Here is a 21,354-nt window from a genome sequence, read left to right on the forward strand (position 1 = left end):
TCACCCCCACTCTCCTAAGTCCTGGAGACTCATGGGATGAGGCTCACAGAGGCAGGTCCTCCCCTGAAGGTCAAGGTCAGCCTTGTCCACAGGGACCGTGCTCCTCATAAGCTCACTGACACTATAGCACTGCCCGGGCCTTCTGCTACCTGGACCCCTGACTCGGTGCCCCAGCCCCGCTCCCGTCTACAGTAGGCACACAGTCGGCCCAGGGCGCCTGAGTGAACACCTGTGCAGTAGGCCTGGCTGGGGTGCAGCCGGTAGCCGGGGCTGCAGACACACGTGTAGCCTTCTGGGAGGTTCACGCAGGTTCCAGGGCCACAGAGGGTGGCGGCTCCAGCAGCACATCTGTCAATGCCTGTGGGAGACAGGGCAAAGTGGAGGTTACAGCCAGGTGCGGCGTGGACGAGGGCAGTGGAGTTGGCAGGGGTGGGGAGGGGTCAGGCCTCAGAAGACCAACGAAGTCCATAGCTCCTTAGCCAAGCCCTTCCCTGTCCACGCACAGCAGGGCCTCCTGTAAGACCCCGGGGCCCGGGATGGACTTGCAGATATGCCTTGCTTGATGGAGACCTGCTAGGTCCCAGGAACCCAGTGGTCAGCCTCCCTGCTGAGGCCTGCACCTGACCTCCCTGTGACCTCCCTGTGACCCCTGGCACATCTCTGCCTGGTCATCCCCGGGCAGGCTCCTTTACAGACTGACTAAGGAGAAGGGTGCATGGGGACAACTGCCCAGGGAAGATGGGAGGGGCAGACTGGGACCCAGGCTGCCACTTTGAGAGTGGCCTGGGAGAAGGGAGGTGGTCACAGAAGGGACTGTCTTGGCAGCAGGGTGGCAGAAGGGCCCATGCATGGCGGGATGCAGAGGGCCTTCGAAGTCTGCTGAAACCATCACAGGAGGGTGTTTGGGTGGTGGAATGATGGATGAATGAAGGCAGGACGCTTTCAGCCTCTGTGCTCCCTGAGGTCACAGCCTGAAGCCCACATCCCCAGGGGTTCCCCTCCCGCCCCGCAGCTCCAAGGGAACCCGGATCCCCAAGGGAGCAGGCTGGGAAGGGCCCGTGCTGGTGCACAACACACTCAGTCTCTGCTACACTGCGCTGAACTGAATGCACGCTCTGGCCTGCTTGCCAAGCCCGAGTCTGTGTGCACCCAAAAGGGGTGAGGCTGGGGGATGGCAGGGCACGAGGGAGATCCGGCAAAAAGCTGGGGCTGGGGGCTGGGAGGCCTCCGTCTCCCACAGGGCCGAGAGCTGGCCTGGCTTCCTTGCCTTGTCCCTTCCTCCTGGCTTTACCGCAGCTTAGCCCAGCCCGGCCCAGCCCGGCCCACTGAGCAGAGGAGGGGAGAGGTCAGCAGGGATCCCAGGGAGGCCATGCCCCATCTTACTCCTGCACGGTCCCCCCAGGCTGCAGGGGCTCCCCTCTTGCTGGAGGAAATCCAGACCCCTCCTCACCTTCCTCTCGGGGCCTGAGGTTAAGAGAGCAGCAAGCCCTGGGAGAGAGCTCGTGGGCAGGCCCATTCTAGCACGGGGTGGGGGTGGGGGTGGGGGTGGCCGCCACGGTACCCGCCTGGCTCCTCGGCACCCTGTCCCCACACAATGAGCCTTTGAGGAGGCCACATTCCAGAGCCAGGTGCATCTGCCAGGGGTCTCCCCCACAGCTGCCCCCATCGCCGGCCAGAGGGACAGCAATGCAGCTAAACAATCTTAAGAATCAGAACCGCGTTCCTTCCCGAAAACCAGCCTTCCCCCGGGAGACCCCTGGCTTCCACGGAGGGCTCTGAGTCAGGCCCTCTCCCAGCAGCCGCCCCCCTGGGCTCATCAGGGCCGCAGACAAGGCTTCTTGTCTGGGGGGAGGGCACTGTGCTCTTGGAAAGACGAGGCTGGGGCCGCAGAGCCTGCATGGGGGTTGCTGGGCAGGAGGGGTTCTGCTTGTACCTGCGCCCTGGAGCCTGCTCCCAACAGCCGTGTCTCCCAAAGCAGGGTGCACAGAGCCCCAGAGGGCTGCCTGCAGCTACCTGGGGGGCCTGTGGTCACAGGCACAGCGGCCGAAGGGGTCACTTGTTCCTCTTCCTGGGGCTCTGCAACCTCCCGTGCAGGCAGTGGTGGCGTTGGTCTTCCGGTGGCGTCCTCTGCAGAGGACAGAGGGCAGCAGGTGAGTGGCCATGCCCTCCTCCTTGCTGTTCTAGAACCTGGGGTGCTGCCCAGGGTGGGTCGCCCCTTGAGCTTCCTAGCCTCCTGAAATGTGACCGGGCCCCCTACAGAGAGAATCTAGGAGCTTGCTGAGGTCTTGGAGCACACCCATTTCACAGGCAAGAAGACTGAGGCTGGCAGAAACAGCTACAGTCCCAGGTCAGCCAGCTGGGTGGAGGCAGAGCTGATCCCCACTGCAGCTTCCTCCTCCTCCTGTTTGCAAAGGGTCCTACAGCGTTCTGCCACTGACTCAGGTGTTTGAGAGGCAGCAGGACAGGAGTTGGTGCCCAGCACATGGGTGCAGGAAGCTGAAATCTAGCCTTGTGGTCTCTGAGCCTGTGGGCTGTGTGCTGGGCTCTGCAGAACCCTCTCAGTTCAGGGAGGCAGCCACAAGGTCCCCCGGGGGAAAGAGCTCGAGGGACCCAACCCACTCCCATCCTGGGGAGTGTGCTTTCTCTTTGGCCTGAGCTGTGCACTGGGTGACACCCTGAAATCCAGAGTTTGTGGCTAGAAAGCATTAGGGGGTCTCTCACTGGCTTCACAAGCCCGCAGTCATATGGACATTCTGGAAGGAACACTCTGAAGTCGGGTCATTCATGACCTCCCCTGATGAGAGCCCCAGGGGCCAGCTCACTCCACCACCAGGTCAAGGGCCCACCTCCCCTCCCTTCTTTATTCCCTGGGAGCCGCTGGGACTCACCTGGGACCCAGGCAGGTAGGTGGGCGACACTGGTTGTGACCTGCATGGGAACAAGAGAGCGTCACCCCCATGACGCACACCCTTCCTCTGGGCTTCTTATCCAACTTGCTCTTTTGCTTTTTCATTCATTCCAGGTATGGGAGAGCTCTTATGTATGCTGGGCATTTTGCTGGGCACTTAATGCCCACAGTCTTAAACAGCCTCTTAACCTCAACTAGCTTGGCCTGTAACCCGCCTCCTTACATGGTCCCTCCTCTTCCACCTCCTGCCACACCGGCTCACTCCCAGGACAGTGGCCCACTGATGACGTGAGCCAGGCTGTGTTCTGCGCCAGGGTCTGGCATGCGGGAGACTCTCAGCCAGCGGGGTATGAGTGCTACAGTCACCGTGTCTCAGACAGGGCAATGGACACCCAGAAGGTGAGTAGAACAGTTCGGGCCACAGGACCAGCGTGGTGAAGCCAGGACCCAGGGTCGCACCTGGTGTCCCTCCCCACAGCCGTGGGCAGAGGCAGTGGGTGCGGCTGGGTCCGCGAGCACACAGGAAGAGATTCCTGGCCTGGGAGGACCACACAGTGCTCCAGGGGGAGAGCAGCCCGCAAGAGACACAGTGCTGGGGCTCAGTCAGCTATGCAGGTCGGAGGGGCAGGGGACATGGCAGGGCTGGAGACCGGCAGAGGAAGTAGCAGATCAGCCCTTCCAGAAAGTTCTTCTAAGAGGACACCCTGCTCTTCATAGGAGTACCCTGGGCACAGGGAAAGGAGTCAGATGCCCCCTTTGCAGCAAAGCGGTCCGAGGTTATTCACAGCTGTGCCTCGACTTCCCCAGGAGCCACTCACAGAGACCTTAAAGTCTCAGCTGATCTGGGTCAGAAAGTGCCAGATCCAGAAGGAACCGGAGCAGGCTGTGGACCTCCTGTGCAGTGGAAGCCAGGACTCACTGGATGAGGTCCTACTTCCTTTCTGAAGGGCCCAGAGCACGGCAAATGGGAGGCTGCTTGCAGGCCAGCTGCTCCGTGAATGTGACCTGCTGTCTCCCCGCTTTGTGGTGACACTGGGTCTTTGGCTCAACCCTCCCACCAGCCATTGCTCTGGTAAAACCCGACGTAGCCTCCATCTTTTCTCCTCTCCCTCTGCTGTGGGACACTGCCCTGGGGCCTCAGGGACTGCCAGCTCTCTGCCACCCTGGCCCAGCTCCCTAGGGGCAGGCGTCACTCACCTGGCCGGCCGCCGGGGAGGCACCTGGGAAGGGAAGAGAAAGTGCATGAGCTCTGAGCATGGCCGGGGCTGCTTCACAGTCTGCACCCCAAAACAGGTCCTCAGCAGGTGCAGCAACGGAGAGAGCACAGACTCTCTCCCTGTCTCCACTGTCAGCCCGGGGGAAACTGGCCAGCACAGATTCCCAGAATCCCAGGTCTTGCCAGGGATGGGGAAGGAAGTTTGGCTCACCTCTCCCTCATGGAGAGCAAGCCTGCTGCTTTCCTTCAAGGTCCTCCCTGGAACCCCACCCCCACCCCAGGGCCCGTCCACCCACCAATCCTGTAGCCTACCCCTTCCTCTCCTGCCTCCCAGCCACACTGGGCCCCTTAGCCCCTGCCCTGGGCTTTGTCTTCACTGCCTTGTCTGTCCCAGACTCCTGGAGCAGTTTTGGTGACCACAAAGTTCACCCGGTCCTAATCCACGCCTGGCTTCCTGCCCTCAGTGCTGCCAGCAACCTGGGCATGACTTCTTCATGGTTTTCCAGGGCACCTGCCAGAGGAGGCTCGAGCCCAGTTCCTCTCCAGCCCTGTGCCTTCTGGTCCAAGGCCCTGAGCCGGAGTGAGTGATCTGACTCCAAGCCCAGGGCTGGGGTCAGTGGCCTCCGAACTCCACGGGAAGCCCCCGCCAGAGCTTCCGGCTTTGCGGCAAGCCCTAGCCCCAGAAGCTGCTCTGCCAGGGGCGGCAGAGGCTTGATCAGCTGGGATGCAGGCTGCTGCTGTCCATTTCCCCCACTAGCAAGTTCCTGGGACCCAACATGGGGGAGGGCGGGATGAGGCCTTCCTGCCGCGCCCGGCCACGAGAGACGGTTCCAGGGCTGGGTGCTGCTGTTCCAAGCTCTCTTTCCTAAGGCCCCAGAGCTGGACTCCAGGGACCTGACAGGAATACCCTGTGCCTCTCTGAGGTGCTGCACCCTTGGGGGCCAGAGGAGTCCCCCGGTCACCTCCCCCCGGCCCCGATACCCTTGTCAGGGGGGCTCGTGGCCTCGAGCCAGATGTCCGTGGCTGCCCGGAGTGGCTGCTTCTCCACCGGCCCAGGCAGAGGCCCGCTGCTCTTCTGTTCTTGCTCCCTCGAGGGCCTGGCCAACTCCTCCTCCTCGGCCTTCCTCATGGACAGGCGAATGTCTGAGCTGGAGTAGGTGTAGCCATGGCCAGCCGGACAGATCTCCCTGAAGGCCTCTGTGAAACCAGCGGCCATGGACAACTTGAGAGACGCCTTTTCCCACCAGGGCTCAGGCCCTCCCTTCCCTCCCTTTAGGGGCCTGGACCACTGAGGGAGGTCATACCGGGATGGGGTGGGGATGGTGGGGGGCGAGGAAGACCCCTGGTGGCCAGAGCTGGGATGGGGACAGGGGATTACCTGTGCCAGGCAGGGGGCATTTCTCACACTCGCTGCCCCAGGCTTTGCCCACGCGGCTGCAGCAGCATATCTGCTTGGTGATCTGCTGGGCCAGGGGCAGGGTGCAGGTGCCAGATCCCAGTGACCGGTAGCACAGGCCCTGCTGCATGGACACGGCCTTGTCCGCTGCAAGAGACAGGGCACGTGGGGCTGGGTGAGTGCCAGCCAGAGAGGACAGCGTGGTGGGAGGGCAGAGGGCGCAGGCGTGGCTGGCCGCGTGCACCCTGGCTGGCCTGGCTCACACCTCAGTCTGAATGTGCAGCCATAGGGAATGCGTGGGCCCGCTCTCGTGTCATCTGCTCATGGAGACCCTTGACCACCTGAGCACAGGAAGTGAGCACGGGAAGTGAGGATGGAGCTGCTGCCTCCAGGCACTGAGCTTCCAAGAGCTCGCTGACGGCCCCACGTGCGCCCGGGGTGGAGTGGGGAGCAGAGTGACCCACAGGCAGCCTCCTTGGGACAATGAGACAAGGTAAAAACCGAAGGTCTGATGGGGAGGTTTGAGGACGGGGACCCTGTCACGGTCACCATTGCACCCAGGCACCTTCTATTTGTTCAGTAATTGCTGATGGAATGGACAGATGGGTGGCTAGGACACTGACTCCAAATACTGTAGGCAACAGTGTGCTGCTCCCCTCTCTGCGGTTTGAATGTGTCCCTCAAACATTATGTGCCAGAAACCTAATCCCCAAAGTCAGATGTGGCTGGTCTTCGAGGGGGGGGCCTCTTGCACTGGGAGATGACTGGCTCATGCATGGACCAATCATGGATTCGTGGGTGATGAATTCCCTCGGGAGTGGCTTTGGTATCCAGGGAGCTCCCGTGTGGCTGCGTGGTGCCCTCTGCCAGGGTCGAGTGCGGCAAGAAGGCCCTCACCAGAGGGCAAGCAGCAGATGTGGGCACCATGCCCTTAGACGCCGCAGCCCCCAGAATTGTGGGCCAAAACAAAAAAACCTTTGTTCTTCACAAATCACCCAGTGTGTGGCGTTCAGTTAGAGCAAGAGACTATTCTCATGCCCTGTCTCGAGGGGAGACCAGAGGCCACGCCTGGGTGGGAGAGGCTGAGTCCTCACGGGGTGACCGGACTGTAAGGGGACAGCTGGGGTGCAGAGGACAGCGATGGAATCGCCAATCCTGGGGAACACTCGGCAGACCAAGGCCAGGTCCCTGCTGCGCCGTGAGCTCCGGGACCTCCCCAGGCCTTAGCTCCCACAGGGGTTAAATGGAGATGGCAGAGACAACGCCATGGTAGTGGATGCCTGCCTCTCTGCCCGCCCGGCCTCTGTGATCCACATTCTGCATTAGCATCCTGATTTTCCTGGGGGTCCCCTCTCCTAGGCTCTCAGTGTCTCAGTGGCGCTGGAGTCCGGTTCTTCTCCCTGGCCTCCCCAGACCTGCACCAGGCGGTCTGCAGTCCGAGGGCTTGGCAGGCCACAGACAGCTCTGCTTGGCTGGTGGGGGACGATCCGACCCGGGCTGCTGCTCCCGAGGCCAGCGGGGGCTGGTTTTACTCAGCGCTAGGTGGTCGGGCCGTCCTACCCAAGGAAAGCCCCATCTGGGCCACAGCACTAGCTCTGCCATCTAGGAGAGCTGCCAGTGCAGTCCCTCCCAGCTGGGAACCACGGCCGCCCTGGTGCACCGGCGTGCACACACGGGGACCTTGCTAATGCTCACGGCTCATCCCACATCCATGTCCGTGAATGTGGGGGCACGTTCAGAACCACAGGGACTCGTGGATTGTGGGAAGGCCCTAGGGTGGGGTAGTGGCCTTTAGGAAAGGTCACTTTGCAGTTCTGTGGCCAGGCTGTTCCCCCAGGTGCTGGAAGAGGCAGCCACATAGGGGCCAGATGTTGCAGCCCCCAGGGTGTGCAAGGCAACAAAGGGACAGAGAAAAAACTCTTAAGGAATAGAAAGCAGGAATCTCAAACCGCTCAGCCCAGGAGGAGGACATGCCCTGGGCAGCAAGGACAGTAGGAGCGGGCTCTGTTCCAGGGGCGGGACACTGGGCCAACTCCAAGTTGAACAGCAGACAACAGCCCTGGGCTAGAGCCCGGGTGTCCCCCCAGCCTTGGGCCCCGCCAGCACTCACACACGCAGCGGCTCCGCGACGGGTCCAGCATGAGGCCGGGTTTGCAGGTGCACAGGTAGCTGCCCCTGGTGTTCACGCACTCCGAGTCCTGGCACAGCCCCAGGGCCAAGCACTCGTTGACATCTGCAGAGTTGGAGGAGATGAGCAGGTGCCCGCCCCCGCTGAGAGGAGGGGAGGGGACGGGCTGGGCGGGGCCTTCATATGCTTTGTCCAGATAAGAGAGCACTGGGAAGACAGTGGCTGTTGACTAAAGGTGATCCCTGTCTCGGGGCCTCAGTTTTCTCATTTGTAAAATGGGGATGATGATAGCAGCAGAGAGTGTTGTTAGAAGGATCATACGATAGATACGATAAAATTGGCAAACCACTTGGAGCAGTAACTGGCTGGTACTAACGCTAACAATTAAGATGTGCCTACTGTATGCCACATGCTGTGAAGTAGACCCACGTGTCCCCATGGCCCCAGGAGTGACCTGCCCAGTGTCCCCAGGCCTGTATGTGGCCCCCCAGGATGCAGAGGAGACTGGCCCCGAGCACTCTCAGGGCTGGAGGGTAGCAGGCGATGGGCTGCCAAGTCTGCCCTATTTAGCCTTCCTGGAGGGGTCCCTGAAGCTTGTGTGTGGGGCTCAAGACTGGGGAAACATGTGTGCAGAGAGCTGCAGGTGCCAGGGACCCTGGCCTAGACACAGGAGGCTGAGGCAAGGGGCTGGAGGGGCTGGCGGGGCGGGCAGAGTGTTGGGAGGATGAGTATACAGGCGCCTGTGAGCCCCCTGTCCAGGCAGCTCCCCCACAGCCCCCCAAGGTCAGCAAGTACACAGCTGTCCATCAAACAAGGGCGGAACAGCAGCCTCCTCTGTGACCTTGGGAACTTGAGGCTGCACGTGGCTTCCTGCCCCGGGACACATCCCAACCCACGCTCTCTAAGCTCTGGGAAGGGGAGGGGGCGCCTTGGCAACGGGGCCTCTGTGGACCGTGACACAGCAGAGCTGCTTACAAGGAGGCTGTGTGAAGGTCACCCTGCCCCTCCCCTGAGGCGGGCGAAGCCATGGGCACTGGGGAAGTTGGCACCAAGCACAGGAATGAAGGGCTGAGAGATGACCCAGCTCAGGCACCAAGAGGACAGGTCCTTGGCAGCACACCCCGTGGGGACGGGGGTCCCAGGGAGATGCCGCTGTCAGCTGGGAAGGGAAACCAATCCGTGCACTCCCAGACAGCGGCCAGGGGGACGTGCGGGAACCCAAAGCTCACTTGCCTCCCTGCGTCTTCCCTTCCTCCGGGAAGCCCCTGGTTCCTACCTTCTCCCCTTCCCCATCCCCAGGGCTGGGTGAGCAGGTGGCTGTGATGAGGCCCTGCGGTCCTTCCTGGCTGTGCCCAGGCTGTGCACACAGTGTTCCCTCGGGCTGTGCAGCCAGCCAGCACTGTTCCTTTCCTTACGCTCTTCCCCCGGCCTGGAAGGCCTGCAGCTCTTTACCTGGCCAACTCGTACTCATTTTCAAAGTCCTTCCTTCGGTACTGCCTCTTCCAAGAAGCCTTCCCTGATCCTCTCAGTCTGGGAGGGGCCCCTCACCGTGGGTTCCCATAGCACCCAGTGCCTCTTTCCATCAAGAACCTTCTCTCCTTGTGTGCGATTGTTCAGGTGTCTGTTTTCACCCAGGGCCGGGGACTGTGTCTTTCCCATCTCTGAGTACTTAGCACCTAGCACCATGGCTGCAGCTCACGGTAAACCCCACAGCCCAAAAAACTCCATGGAAATCAGAAGGGAGGAAGGAGAGAGAGGGGGGTGGTACGTGTGGGGGTGGTGGTGAGCAGGTGTCAGGTGAGAACCACTGACCTGAGCAGGGGGACGCTCAGGGGCAGGGTGCTCTCGGCAGGGCAGGGGCTCAGTGGAGTGAGGGCAGAGTCACCCTCAGCTCCACCTGGGGGCCCCAGCTAGGAGGAGAGGCCTCCGGGACCAACTGAGATGTGCACAGGCTCTCCACACTCGGGCAGGTTTCGGCCACCACCCCACCGCCCACTGCCCTGCCGTGGTCTGCTCTTTTGCCTTGTCTGATCCCTTTTTCTTACTCATGGGCCAGAAATCATCTCTGCAGCCCAGACCCCACAGAAGCGGGCTCCTCTCTCCTGGGGGGGGGGGGCAGGAGAGGGTCCTAGGAGGCCATCTGGGGCAGCCCCCTGTCTCCAGCCCAGCTTCACCCAAAGCAAGCCAGACACACAGCTACCTGTCCAGCTGCCAGAGCTCCGCCAGCTGTAGGAGCCGCTCACTAGAGGGAGACCCTGCTCGTGTCACACCCCTGCTGCGCCCCAGTCAGTGGGCTCGGAGCCAGCAGCTGCCAACCAGTGAAGGCCCCTGGGCCCTTGGTCATCTGGGGCCCACTCCCACCTACCAGTAACAAAGCCATCGCTGCATCCCACCTCCCCGCTCTGTCCCAAGGTGCCCCTAGGGCCCAGCCCCTCTGTGGGCCCTCTGACTGCACCCCAGCCGACACTGCCGCTCACAGCCCAGGGCGGGCGCCGGGCTTCATGTTCCCTGATCTGTGCCAGCCGCGCCCTGCCCTTTGCCTCCCTGGCTGGGGCCCGAGGCAGGTGGGAGCCCAGCCCAAGCAGCTGGAGGGACCTTGCTGGGTAAAGCCCTCAAAGGCCCCCACTTGACCACCCACCACCAGGCAGTGGAAACTCCCCGCATCCCCCGTCCACATCCCCCGTGTCCTCTCGCACCAGCCCTGGAGGGAAGTGGGGGTGAAGGGTCGGCCTAGGGAGGGCCCTGCCCTGTGCCGGGTGGGAAGGGGAAGGAGAGGTGGGCACAGCTCCCTGGGCCCCCTCTGTGGCTCCCCCATCTCCCCGCTTCCTTAGGCTCCTGGAATGGAGCCCCTACCCACTCCTAGCTGGGGCTTAGAAGCACCTGCAGTGGGGTGGGGTGGGGGCAGGCGGTGCTTCTGTCTCAGCGCTTGTCCCCTCCCCATGTTCCCTCCCCGTGCCTAGCAGGGTCGGTTCCTGCTTACCTTGGCAGTGAGTCAGGTTCAGCCTCTTATACCCCAGGGGACACTCCAGCTGGCCATTTGCAATCACCGGGGAGGCTGCGGAGGGAGGACATGGACAGGTCTCACCAGAGGGCCCAGGCCGGGAGGCGGGGTGCAGCTGTGAGCCCTGGCCGCACCCCCAGCCATCGCCCTAGGGGGCTCTGAGAGGCCACCATGTACCATCACCTGTATGCATGATCATTAGCGGCGCTGAGTGCAATAAGCCAGGCACAGAAGCACAAATGCCGCCCGCTCTCACTTGCGGAAGAGGCAGGGCGGGAATGGTGGTTACCAGGGGCTGGGGTGGCTGGGGAGACGTGGGTCAAAGGGCACAGAACTTCGTTAGGGGGAGGGGCGTGTCTGGAGATCTGTTCACACCATGGTGTCTATCATTAACAACTAGGTGCTGTGTGCTTGACAATCTGCATTCTCAGCATAAAAAGATAACCACCCACAAAATACTAGGGGCAGGTATATGACACCGTGGTTAAGATGCCACTTAGGAGGGCTGCAGCCTTATAGGAGGGCCTGGGTTTGAGTCCTGGCGTCACTCCTTTCCAGCCTCCTGCTAATGCACACCTGGGAGGCAGCAGGTGACGGCTCAAGTGCGTGGGTCCCTGACATTCCCCTAGCAGGCCCGGATGGAGTTCCTGGCTCCTGGAACCATTTGGTGTGGCCCATTCCTGGCTGTTGTGGGCGTTTGCAGAGTGAACCAATGGAAGATCTCTGTCTGTCTACCTGTCTCTGCCTTTTATATAAAAAAGTTAAGAAATTAAAAAAACTTTTTAATCAAGCTAATTAATGTGAATTACATGTGACGTAATACATGTGGTGATTTGTTTGATTTAGCCATTCCACAATGTATACGTATTTCAAAACATCATATTCTACACCATAAATATATATGTTTGTCAACTTAAAAACATATTTAAAAACATGAAGAAGGAGCTAGCACTGTGGCACAGCCTGTTAAAGCCCCAGCCTGCAGTGCCAGCTTCCAATAATGGGTGTTGGTTCAAGTCCTGGCTGCTCTACCTCCTACAGCTCCCTGCTATGGCCTGGGAAAGCAGTGGAATATGGCCCAAGTGCTTGGGCCCCTGCACCTGCATGGGAGACCAGGAAGAAGCTCCTGACTCCTGGCTTCAGATGGGTTCAGCTCCAGCCATTGCAGCCATCTGGAGAGTGAACCAGCAGATGGAAGACCTGTGTGTGTGTGTGTGTGTGTGTGTGTGTCTACCTCTTTCTCTAATGCTGCCTTTCAAAATAAATTAAATAAATCTTTAAAACAATTAAGAAAATATACTAATTGATTATATACCTCAAATATAGTTATACCATTACATATAGCAGCTATTATACTATGTATTATACAATACAACATATGGTTGAGCGGGGAACGTCAAACTTTTATTTTGAAAGAATTACAGACACCCAGGAGATGTCTGATTGCAGATCGCCCAACAAGGAGACAATTTTCAGTATTTTGATCCTGACTTGATCTCACAATTTCCCCACTGATAGAGAAAAATCCCAAACTACTGGCATTAATAGAAACAGGGAAAGCATGTCGGTCACTGTGGAGCGACACACGTGTGGGCACCTCTGGTCTCTAAGTGGATCAGTCCCCACCTCGAGGGCTCCACTTTTGTTTCTTTTCAATAATTTGGATTTATTTATTTTTCATTTGATTTAAAGGGGGAGGGAGAGAGAAAAAGGATGGGGGGAGTATCTTCTATATACTGGTTCACTTCCCAAATGCCCCATGCATCTGGGGCTGGGCCAGGCTGAAGCCAGGAGCCAGGAACTCCATCTGGGTCTCCCACACGGGTGGCAGGGGCCCAGGGATTTGAGCCAACATGGCTTCCTCCCAGGGGAAGCAGGCATTGGAAGTGCACTGGGGGCTTGAGCGCAGGCACTCCGGCAGGGCACGCGGGTACTCAAGGAAGCAGGCCCCTGTGCACTCTCTTGAGAGCCTCCTACAGGAGCCGCTGGCCACCCCAGAACAGCAACAAATGGGGAACACCATCCGTTTTGTTAGGAAACGAAACAAGGAATACGTCATCTTTCTGTCTGAGGCTCTCTTTGTCGAGAGGTAGCCAGGGATGCTCAAGTGGTCCTAGCAATTGTCACAGAGCCTGTTCCACTCCGAGTTCCACAGGGAACTCCTGAAGGGAAGGGCCTTGCCTGCGCCTCTGCCTCCTGCCTTCTGCTCTGGCGGGTCTGGGGACGCTGCAGCCAGGGACTCCCCACTCAGCGCCTTCCGTCTGGCACCCCAGCCCCTTTCCTTTCCACTCCAGGGATCACGTCAGCAGCTCCACGTGCACATTTGTTTGGTAAAACTTTTTTTAATCCAAGGAGTCACCTACTGGTGAAAATCTAAGTTTTCTGGTTCTGCCTTCCTTGAGTGGCTTACACAAAGATGTTTTACCTTATTGTTGAACTGGAATCTTGCAAATACCAAGAGACATGTTGGGAATGTCTATATTTTCATCCAACTGCACGGCCAAGCTTGAGGGTTTTGGTGTTTTAGAATGCTTTTTCCTAATGATTACAGATTTCTGCTAGCACTCGCTGCTGCTTGGGGCCTATTAGACACTTACAGCAAGGTCTGTTATTACTGGTTGCAGACAGAAATCTGTGTTTCACAAAGTCTTTTCGAACCTTCGGACGCTGGGGACATTTTGGTTGTTATGATGATTTGAGAGCAGAGGAGACGGAGAGAAGGGGAGAGACAGAGAGAAGACAGCTTCCATCAGTCAGTCCACTCCCCAAATGCCCACAACTACTGGGGCTCGGGCAAGGTCAGAGCCAGGCACCAGGAACCCAATCCAGGTGTGGCACATGGGCGACAGGGACCCAATTACACGGCTGCCTCCCAGGAAAGCAGCTGGAGCTGGGAGCTGAACTGGGCACTCAGATGGGGAAAGCTGGCATCTCAGCCAGTGCCGTAACCACGAGGCTGGCCACCTGCCTGCACCGGGTCCCGACTACTGCGACCCTGGAACACGCCTGCTGACACAGCCGACCGCCGTGGCGAGAAGTGCCCGCCCTGCATTTTGTCCATGGCTGCTTGTTCGCGTTATTTTGAACCCAGTTGCTTTGCAGGAGGTTTTTTGAGGCACTTCTCCGCTCTTCAGTGAGCATTAGGCAACAGAACCGAGCGGTGTGCGAGCCAAACGCTGCAAACCGCCCTGTGTTGTAACACGACAAGGACAAACATGAGGAGGTGCCACATTTTCCTGGAACCCCCACTCTTCCCTGAGGACACAGCGGCTGCCAAACCTGACATGTGACGGTCTGACAAACGGACAGAGCAAGCGAGGACATAAATTAGCAAAGCTCCATTAAAAAAAAAAAAAAACAACTAAGAAATGTTAGAGTGAAGTTAGAATATTTTTTTTCCTGCTGTGCACTGGCGCACTCTGCATTTGCGGCTCTGGTGGGAGCAGGGAACTCAGCTCTGAAAATCCTGGGACTGAGAGGGAACAATGGGTGAGCTGGGGGACGTGCCTGTCCCTGTCCTGGCGCCCCAGGGGGCACCAACTGAGGACAGGGACGAGGGAAGAACGAGAGGACGTTGCTTGGAGAAACCCACAAAGCCACGGCTGAGCTGTAGCCAGGGACACCGTGAAAAGCAGAGGATGGCGAGGATAGGGTGGGGTCACTGCCAGAGGGTGGAGTCCCAGCAAGGGGACAGGTGCCCGAGGCTCCTGAGCTGTGAGGCCAGCAGGTGTCATCCTGTCCCTCACAACAACTCCCTGGGGGCAGGGCTCATCACCTTCCTTTTTGCAGATCAGGAAAGCAAGGCTCAGAAAGACTAAGTAACTTGCTGAAGTTAGAAAGTTGGTTGGAAGCCGGCGCCGTGGCTCAATGGGCTAATCCTCCGCCTTGTGGCGCTGGCACACCGTGTTCTAGTCCTGGTTGGGGCACCAGATTCTGTCCCGGTTGCCCCTCTTCCAGGCCAGCTCTCTGCTGTGGCCCAAGAGTGCAGTGGAGGATGGCCCAGGTGCTTGGGCCCTGCACCCCATGAGAGACCAGGAGAAGCACCTGGCTCCTGCCTTCAGATCAACGCGGTACACCGGCCGCAGTGTGCCGGCCACAGCGGCCATTGGAGGGTGAACCAACGGCAAAAGGAAGACCTTTGTCTCTCTGTCTCACTGTCTACTCTGCCTGTGAAAAAAAAAAAAGAAAAGAAAATAAAAGAAAGAAAGAAAGCTAGTTGGTTGGAGCTGCATCTGGGTTGAATCCAAGCCTCCAGATGCCAAGACCACATCCTCTCCACTCACCTGAGTCAGGGAGAGGTCAGGGGGCTCCGGGACAGCCAGCAGTGTCACTTTTTTTTTTTTTTTTTTTTTTTTTTTTAAGACTAAGGATCTACAAATACTATTTGCTCATTTGAGAGAGAGAGAGAGAGAGAGAGAGAGAGAGAGAGACAGCAACCCTATTCTCTGGTCCATGCCCTAAGTGCCAGCAATGGCTGAAGCTGGAAGCCGGGAACTCAGTCCAGCTCTCCCATGTGGGTGGCAGGGAGTCAACCCCTTGAGCCAGTGCCACTGCCTCCCAGGGTGCGCCCTAGCAGGAAGCTGGAATGTGGGCCTGGGCGTCTTAGCCAGTGTGCTACTCACTAGGCCAAACATCCGTCCCAGTGTCACCTCTTGGGAGAAGCTGGCAGAAGATCATTGCTTTGGAGGTGACCAGGAGAAGTGACAGAGAACTTGGATTAGAGCTGGGAGCAGGAGCGGGAGCAGCTGCTGGCCGCTGAAGAGGTGGTGACAGCTGGAGGGCTGTGCTAAGCCGCGAGGCCCCGGTGTGGACACAGGTAAGTGCTTGTTCTGTGAAGTGCTTCCCGCCTGCGTGTGGCGCTGCGGGGAACACCGCCCAGGGCCAGGCCTCGCAAAGGCAGGCTTCGGGACAGAAAGCAACACAACCACTGCCTTGGGTGACACTGCCTTTTTGTCACTCCCCACTGGTTCCCAGACCAGGGTGCCCAGAGGCACTTACGAGGCCAGTTTGTAAGGCCAAGTGCAGCACGCGATCCAGGAAAATCAGCTTGAGCCTCCCTGGGAGAAAGCGAGCGGAGGGTCAGACTGCCACGTGGCTCAGGGGAGCCTTCAGCGGCCGGTGAGCTGTGTGGCTCCCAGTGAGAGGAGGCGGGTGGGCCGTGTCCCCACCCCTGCCACCCCTGCCAGCTGCCCCTCCCTGGTCATAGCACCTAACCTGCTGCCTACTCATCCCTCTCCCCACTACAGTGTGAGCGCCACAAGGACAGGGACCTTGTGCTCATCATCATTTCTATGTCTAGTGCAGGTACCTGGAGCAGTACGGACACTTGGTCCAAATGGCCGTAAGTAATAACAACACAGAATGGCACTTGCCACGGCCTGGCCCTGACGGAAATGCCTTATAGCCACTCACTCAAATCACCCTCCTAACAGCTTTTGGCGATGCTCACTAATATTACCCCCATTTCACGGATGAGAGGCACAGAGAGGCCCAGGTCACCCAGCTGGAGGACAGAGCTGGGACCGGGGACTCAGGCTGCCTGGCTCCAGAGGAGAAATTCGGAACCATTCTCCCCGCTACCTCCAAATGAGTAAGTGACAAGCACAGGCGCTGTCCAGAGGACCCTGGGTGCAGTGGAGGCCACAGGGAGACCCTTGCCCCACAGGAAGCCTGCCACTCTTCCTGGAAGCTCTCCCAAGCCATTGCGCATTAAGTTTTTCTTAATACAGGATCAGAAGAGGGAATGGAATGGCAGGGATGCTCAGAAGGTGGGGAGAGGAACTAATGAGATGTCCGTGTGTGAATCCCACGCTTCATGAGGTGTAGAACCCCTCAGGGCCCCTAAAGGCCAGGGAGGAGGAGGAGAGGACCTGAGATCGAGAGAGAGAGAGAGAGCGAGCAGAGCAAAGCTGTGACTCCCACAGACCACAGATGCCTCTGGGAGACACCTGGGGTGGAGACGTGAGAGAGTCAAGTGTCTGCTGAGGGCTGGCTGGGACCCGAGCAGATCCTGGGGGTCTAAGCTCGGCACTGTGCCTGTGGGGCGTGCAGGGTCAGCGTGGGGGGACCGTCTCAGGGAGGGAATCTGGGCCATGAGCTTTCTGGTCTTTGACCTCAGCTCTTCTAGCCCCTGACCTTGGCCCTGGCCAACCGCCGCTGCACCCTGGTTCCTCACGGATCTGGGAAGCAAGCAGAGGGCCCCCGACCCCTGGCTGCAGCCTGCCCCTGCCCTGCTAACTCCCCCTCAGCAGCTGTGATGCTAATCGCGGCCGACAGTTTTGGCCCTGACTGTGAGAGCAGAGCAGGGAGGAGGCGGTGAAGACATGCGTCTGGCCCCAGGGCTGTTTACAGGCTGCGCTGTCTCAGCCGCGATGACAGGTGCCTGCAGCAGGCAAGAGGAAGAAGGATGAGAGCAACCGCTCTGCCCAGGGAACAGACTCCTACATGGCCGCTGAGGTCAGGGCCAGGGTCAGTGGCGCAGGGACCTGCAAGCAGGCTGCAGCCTCGGCCCCTGGCCTTGCAAACCTCAGGCGGGTGAGCTGGAGAGAGAAACATCTACTGGCTTGGTACAGAGGGTGGGTGTAAGGGCAGCCAGACCCACTTCTAATTCCTGGGTCTACACTGGCTCCGTGTGTGACCTGGGGCACATTTCTTGTGGAGTGGCTGGGGGTGTGTGTGTGTGTGTGCCATTTTGCTGAAACAGACGGGCAGACTGAGTGGAGCTCGATCCTAGCACGGTCCTGTAGGTGCCTTCTCCCTCCCTCCTTCTCCCCACCCCCCATCTCCCACCTTCCTTTCATGGTCTCAAGGAGAGCTTGCTGGCCGGCTGCCCTGCATGAGTTTGTAAGTTACCGAACTTCGAACTTCACAGAGCCTGGGGGTTCTTATCAGCAAATCGGAAGTGAAAAGTCCTCTCTCGTGGGGCTGCTGCGGACACTAAGCAAGCATTCGAGACTCTGAGCACGTCCTTGTCACACGTAACAATGGCCAGAGCGCCTGCCCTTCCGACCTCGCCTGCAGGAATGACGCACGCTCCCTCTGAACCCATCCTCACTGCCCCAGTGGGCACCACCACCAGCGAGGAGGAGAGGGGTCTGGGCACGCTCCTGGCTCAGACAGGCCCCGCCCCCCGCCGCCATCCCCACCACAGCCCTTCCCAGCCCTTCCCAGGCCAGAGACGATGCCACATGTCGGCAACAGCCTCCCTGCTGGGGCAGGGTGGGTGCTAGCTTCAGCCGGAGGCGCCATTCCCAGGAGGCTTCCAGCCCCTTGGAAGAGGCTCTCAGAATCTCTCCCAGCCACAGTCACAGGGCTGGTTCAGCCCAACAACTGGAATTCTGAAAATCTCGTTTCTTGAGGGCAAGGAACTGGGCGTCCCGGAGAACAGGAGCCCCACCCCAACACAGCTGTTCCCCAAGCCGGGGTCCTCTGGGTGAGCAGACACTAGGGCCAGTGCACAAGAAATTCACGGGCAGGTGCATCACAGGGTGCTTGGGAGCAGGTATCTGGAGGCTTCCAGGCCTGAATGGGGATGATGACACCTGACGCCCAGAGACGTCGTTGGGATGCCAGGGAATGGGGAAGCAGCCGGCCTGGCGCCTGTGCCATCAGGGCTCTGGACAGACGCCTGCTGAGATGAGGGGGGTGACCACGCACCGGCCGCTGCTCTGACTTGCCCTCGGCTCTCTGCTCCTATGCCCTCCTGGCCCACATCAGCCTCCCAAACCCACCCTCCCCAGGAGCAGGCATCCTAGACCCACACCTAGAACAGTCCTCATGCGCAAGGGACAGGAGCAAACCAAAGCACAGCCAAGCTTTCTTCCAGCTGAAGGCGCCAAACAGATCTTCAGGCATCGCTGAGCACATAAACCCCCATCCCCTCAAAAATCAACTTCTCTGCCCAGCTCCCCCGAGAAATCGGCCTCGGCAGGAACACCCCTTGGGACGGGGAGCTCAGTACTTCCGGGTGCAATGTTTTACTGCTGGGCACCTGCAGTTGTTCATAGGCTGTCTCTGTGCTCAGCACGCTGAGCTCTGCTTCCAGAAACAGCTGTGCATTTTTCCCCCTCCTGAAGCACATGATGCAAGCTTACCTCCTCCCCATCCCCCGCCAGGGGCGCATTTTTCAACTTGTCTCTGCTAATTCTCCGGCCTGGGCGCTGTGCTGCTAACCTTGCCTCTCTGTTCAACCCTGACCTCGACACGCATTGTTCTTCATGCAAAAGTAACGCATGGACTATCACCACCCTGCTTGCTTACAAAATTCCAGTCTGGGAGCCTGATGTTCTGAGCCCTCCGGGCAGCCCCAGGTCTCAGGGCAATGGTTAGGGAAGTCTGGCTCAGCTGCCAATCAGAAACCTCGTGCGAGTGAATCCCAGCTCCACCTGTCCTGGCTGAGTGACCTCGGACGAGTTCCTCCACCTTCTCTCAGCTTCCTTGGAGTCTGTCAAAGGAGGGTTAAAACCCTGAGCTTGCAAATTAAACCCTGGTCGTGCAAATTCACTGAGATACTGCAGGTGAAGGCTCTAGCGTGGTGTGAAAGCTCTGGGACTGGCGGCCCTGCCTTGTTTTCAAGAGGGAAAGGGCCAGAATTCCCTGGGGGGACACAGCAAGCGTCAGCTCTCCCTGGAGCTGCAGGGAGGGGCCCGGGTTCTGAGGTGAACCCATCCACACCAGGCAGACGAAAGCCGATCCCCGGGCAGACAGCTGGAGCCCACCGCCACGGGCCTCGAGCCCTGCGCCAGCTCCGCCTGTCCCAGCAAAGGGGCCTTGGGGTTGACACGGCCAGTGCCAAGCCAGATGGGGCCGCGGCCAACTTTCCAGTCAACCCAGATGTTTGCCTTTCTCAGATGAAAACTCAAAAACGTGGCCTCGGTCCACGTGGCTGTGAGAGCTGCGTGGTCTCCAGACTCTGGCGGGGCACAGGCAAGCTCTGGGGTGGGATTGTTGATAACTCTCAAGGGTCAGGGAGAGGCATGGTGCAGCCAGGGCCTGGGAGGCTGGCTGGGGACACGTTGCGTGGCTTCAGAGAGAGAGAGGGGGGAGCCACAGGTGCCAACACTGCCTCCTGGAGCCCAGCCCCTGAGGAAGGGGGCTCTGCGGGACCCTGGGAGGAAAGGCGTGTCTGGGCCATGTGACTGAGCATAGCTGTGGTCTGCAGGACTCTGCCACAGCCTCAGAAGCACAATGTGACTGGGGGAAGCTGTGAAGTCACATGGGCAAGTCACGTGGCTCCCAGGCTGCTCCATCAGGACCCCCTTGACGGGGATGACAAAATCTCCCACCCTCCTACCCCCCATCGAGAAGCACAGCCCTGTTTTATCAGAGAAAGACAGGCTCAGAGAAGCAAAGTCACTAGGAACAAGAACATTCCAGAACCTAGAAGTCGTCTTGCCAACCATCCCCGAAACCCTCCGAGCAGTTTGTCTTCTCCCAGTCCTCGCACAGTAGCTCGCTGTCATGACTGCTTGAAGAGGCGCCCTGACCCCAGGCGTGGACACACGGCTGGGTGCTGGCACCCTGTCAACTCAAACACAGTTCCCAGCCTCCCTGCCCTTCTCTACACAACGTCCAGCTGCGTTTTCTTGTGCTTTATATGTTTATGTTGCCCTGGTCTTTGTTATTTCTCACTCAGTGTGCTGGCATGCTTGGCATTCCAGGGTCCGCCCCCTGGTACCCGGCTTGACAGAGTGTGCCGAGCATAGTGGGGGAGGGGAGGGGGCACCTGGGAAACGGCAGGTGGAGGCTGAGCCTTGGAGATGCGTGTGTGTGTGCGTGTGTGTGTGTGTTGGGGGGTTCACAGCACTGTGTTCATGACCCACAGATCTCTGCGTCCACGCCCCCCGCCTCAGGGCCCCAGTCCTGCACGAACAAAGCTGGTGCCGCTCTGCTGGGAGCAGGGTCCTTGGGCATCGGGCGGGACCAGGCGTGGGGCGCGTGGGTGGGCAGGCAACCCTCAGGGTGCAGGGTCTGGCCTTCTCTCCTGCTCCCCACCCTCCCAGGGGAGGGCTGCCCTGCGGTCTGTGGGTGCGGTCGCTGTGCCGAGGGGGCAGGCCCAGGACCTCCCCTGACAGCAGCCATCACTGTCTGGGCCTCACAGGCAGCATGCGTGGGTCCCTGCTGGCTCCGGGGCCCTGTGCTCACACGGCCTGCCTCAGTCATGTAAGAGATGAGGTGGCGTTGGAACGAAGACTCCGGGCGCAGGTGTGCGGCATGGCAGTTAAGACGCCTCTCCAGACACCTCCATCACATTTCACAGGAGTCCCAGCTCCACTTCCAATTCAGCTCCCGCTCAAGTGACCCCGGAGGCTTGAGTACTTGGGCTCCTGCCACTCACTCACGTGTGAGACCGTGACAGTTCCAGGCTCCAGGCTTTGGCCTGGCCCCGCTTAAGCTGTTGTAGCCATTTGGGGAGTGAACCAGCAGTTGGAAGATATCTCTCTGTCTCTGTCTCTCTGTCTCTGTCTCTCTGTCTCTCTGTGTCATACCACCTTTTAAATAAACGTTTAAAAATAAATAAATGGTCCAGAGTGACTTCCATTTTCATTTTCACTAGTGTCACCTCTTGGGTCCCTGATAGGTACTCTGGTTTCGCACATCGCTGTCAAGTTGGCTCGTGAGTTGAAGAGGAGGAAGTGACCCCAGTGACCCTACAGGACCCTCCAGCAGACTGCTCAGGGCTCAGGACCGTGCTTGGTGGCCAAAC

At 59.2% G+C, this 21,354-nt stretch overlaps 1 protein-coding gene and 1 long non-coding RNA gene across 5 annotated transcripts in view; one reads left to right on the forward strand and one right to left on the reverse strand.

The window, feature by feature from the left end:
• LTBP2 (latent transforming growth factor beta binding protein 2) overlaps positions 1-21,354 on the reverse strand; it is an 86,450-nt gene that overhangs the window by 21,687 nt on the left and 43,409 nt on the right. For all 3 annotated transcript variants that reach the window (XM_089322370.1, XM_008272051.5, XM_089322371.1), the window contains 8 exons: positions 10,629-10,703; positions 7,631-7,753; positions 5,503-5,667; positions 5,106-5,321; positions 4,106-4,128; positions 2,889-2,928; positions 2,014-2,127; positions 230-358 (listed from right to left, as the gene is read on the reverse strand). In XM_089322370.1, coding sequence (XP_089178496.1) covers positions 230-358; positions 2,014-2,127; positions 2,889-2,928; positions 4,106-4,128; positions 5,106-5,321; positions 5,503-5,667; positions 7,631-7,753; positions 10,629-10,703 — 885 coding nt within the window. The remainder of the gene's footprint in view (positions 1-229; positions 359-2,013; positions 2,128-2,888; positions 2,929-4,105; positions 4,129-5,105; positions 5,322-5,502; positions 5,668-7,630; positions 7,754-10,628; positions 10,704-21,354) is intronic.
• LOC149120111 (uncharacterized) lies at positions 13,971-21,134 on the forward strand. 2 transcript variants are annotated; one of them, XR_016226604.1, is made up of 4 exons: positions 13,971-14,138; positions 15,275-15,465; positions 15,624-16,239; positions 20,749-21,134. It is a non-coding gene; the product is annotated as an uncharacterized LOC149120111 (long non-coding RNA). The 2 variants fall into 2 exon arrangements; XR_016226605.1 differs by having other exon boundaries at positions 15,624-15,990; positions 16,082-21,134.

This window comes from Oryctolagus cuniculus, chromosome 20 (assembly GCF_051225735.1).
Source record: "Oryctolagus cuniculus isolate XC-2025 breed Fujian yellow rabbit chromosome 20, ASM5122573v1, whole genome shotgun sequence".
Classification (NCBI taxonomy): Eukaryota; Metazoa; Chordata; class Mammalia; order Lagomorpha; family Leporidae; genus Oryctolagus; species Oryctolagus cuniculus.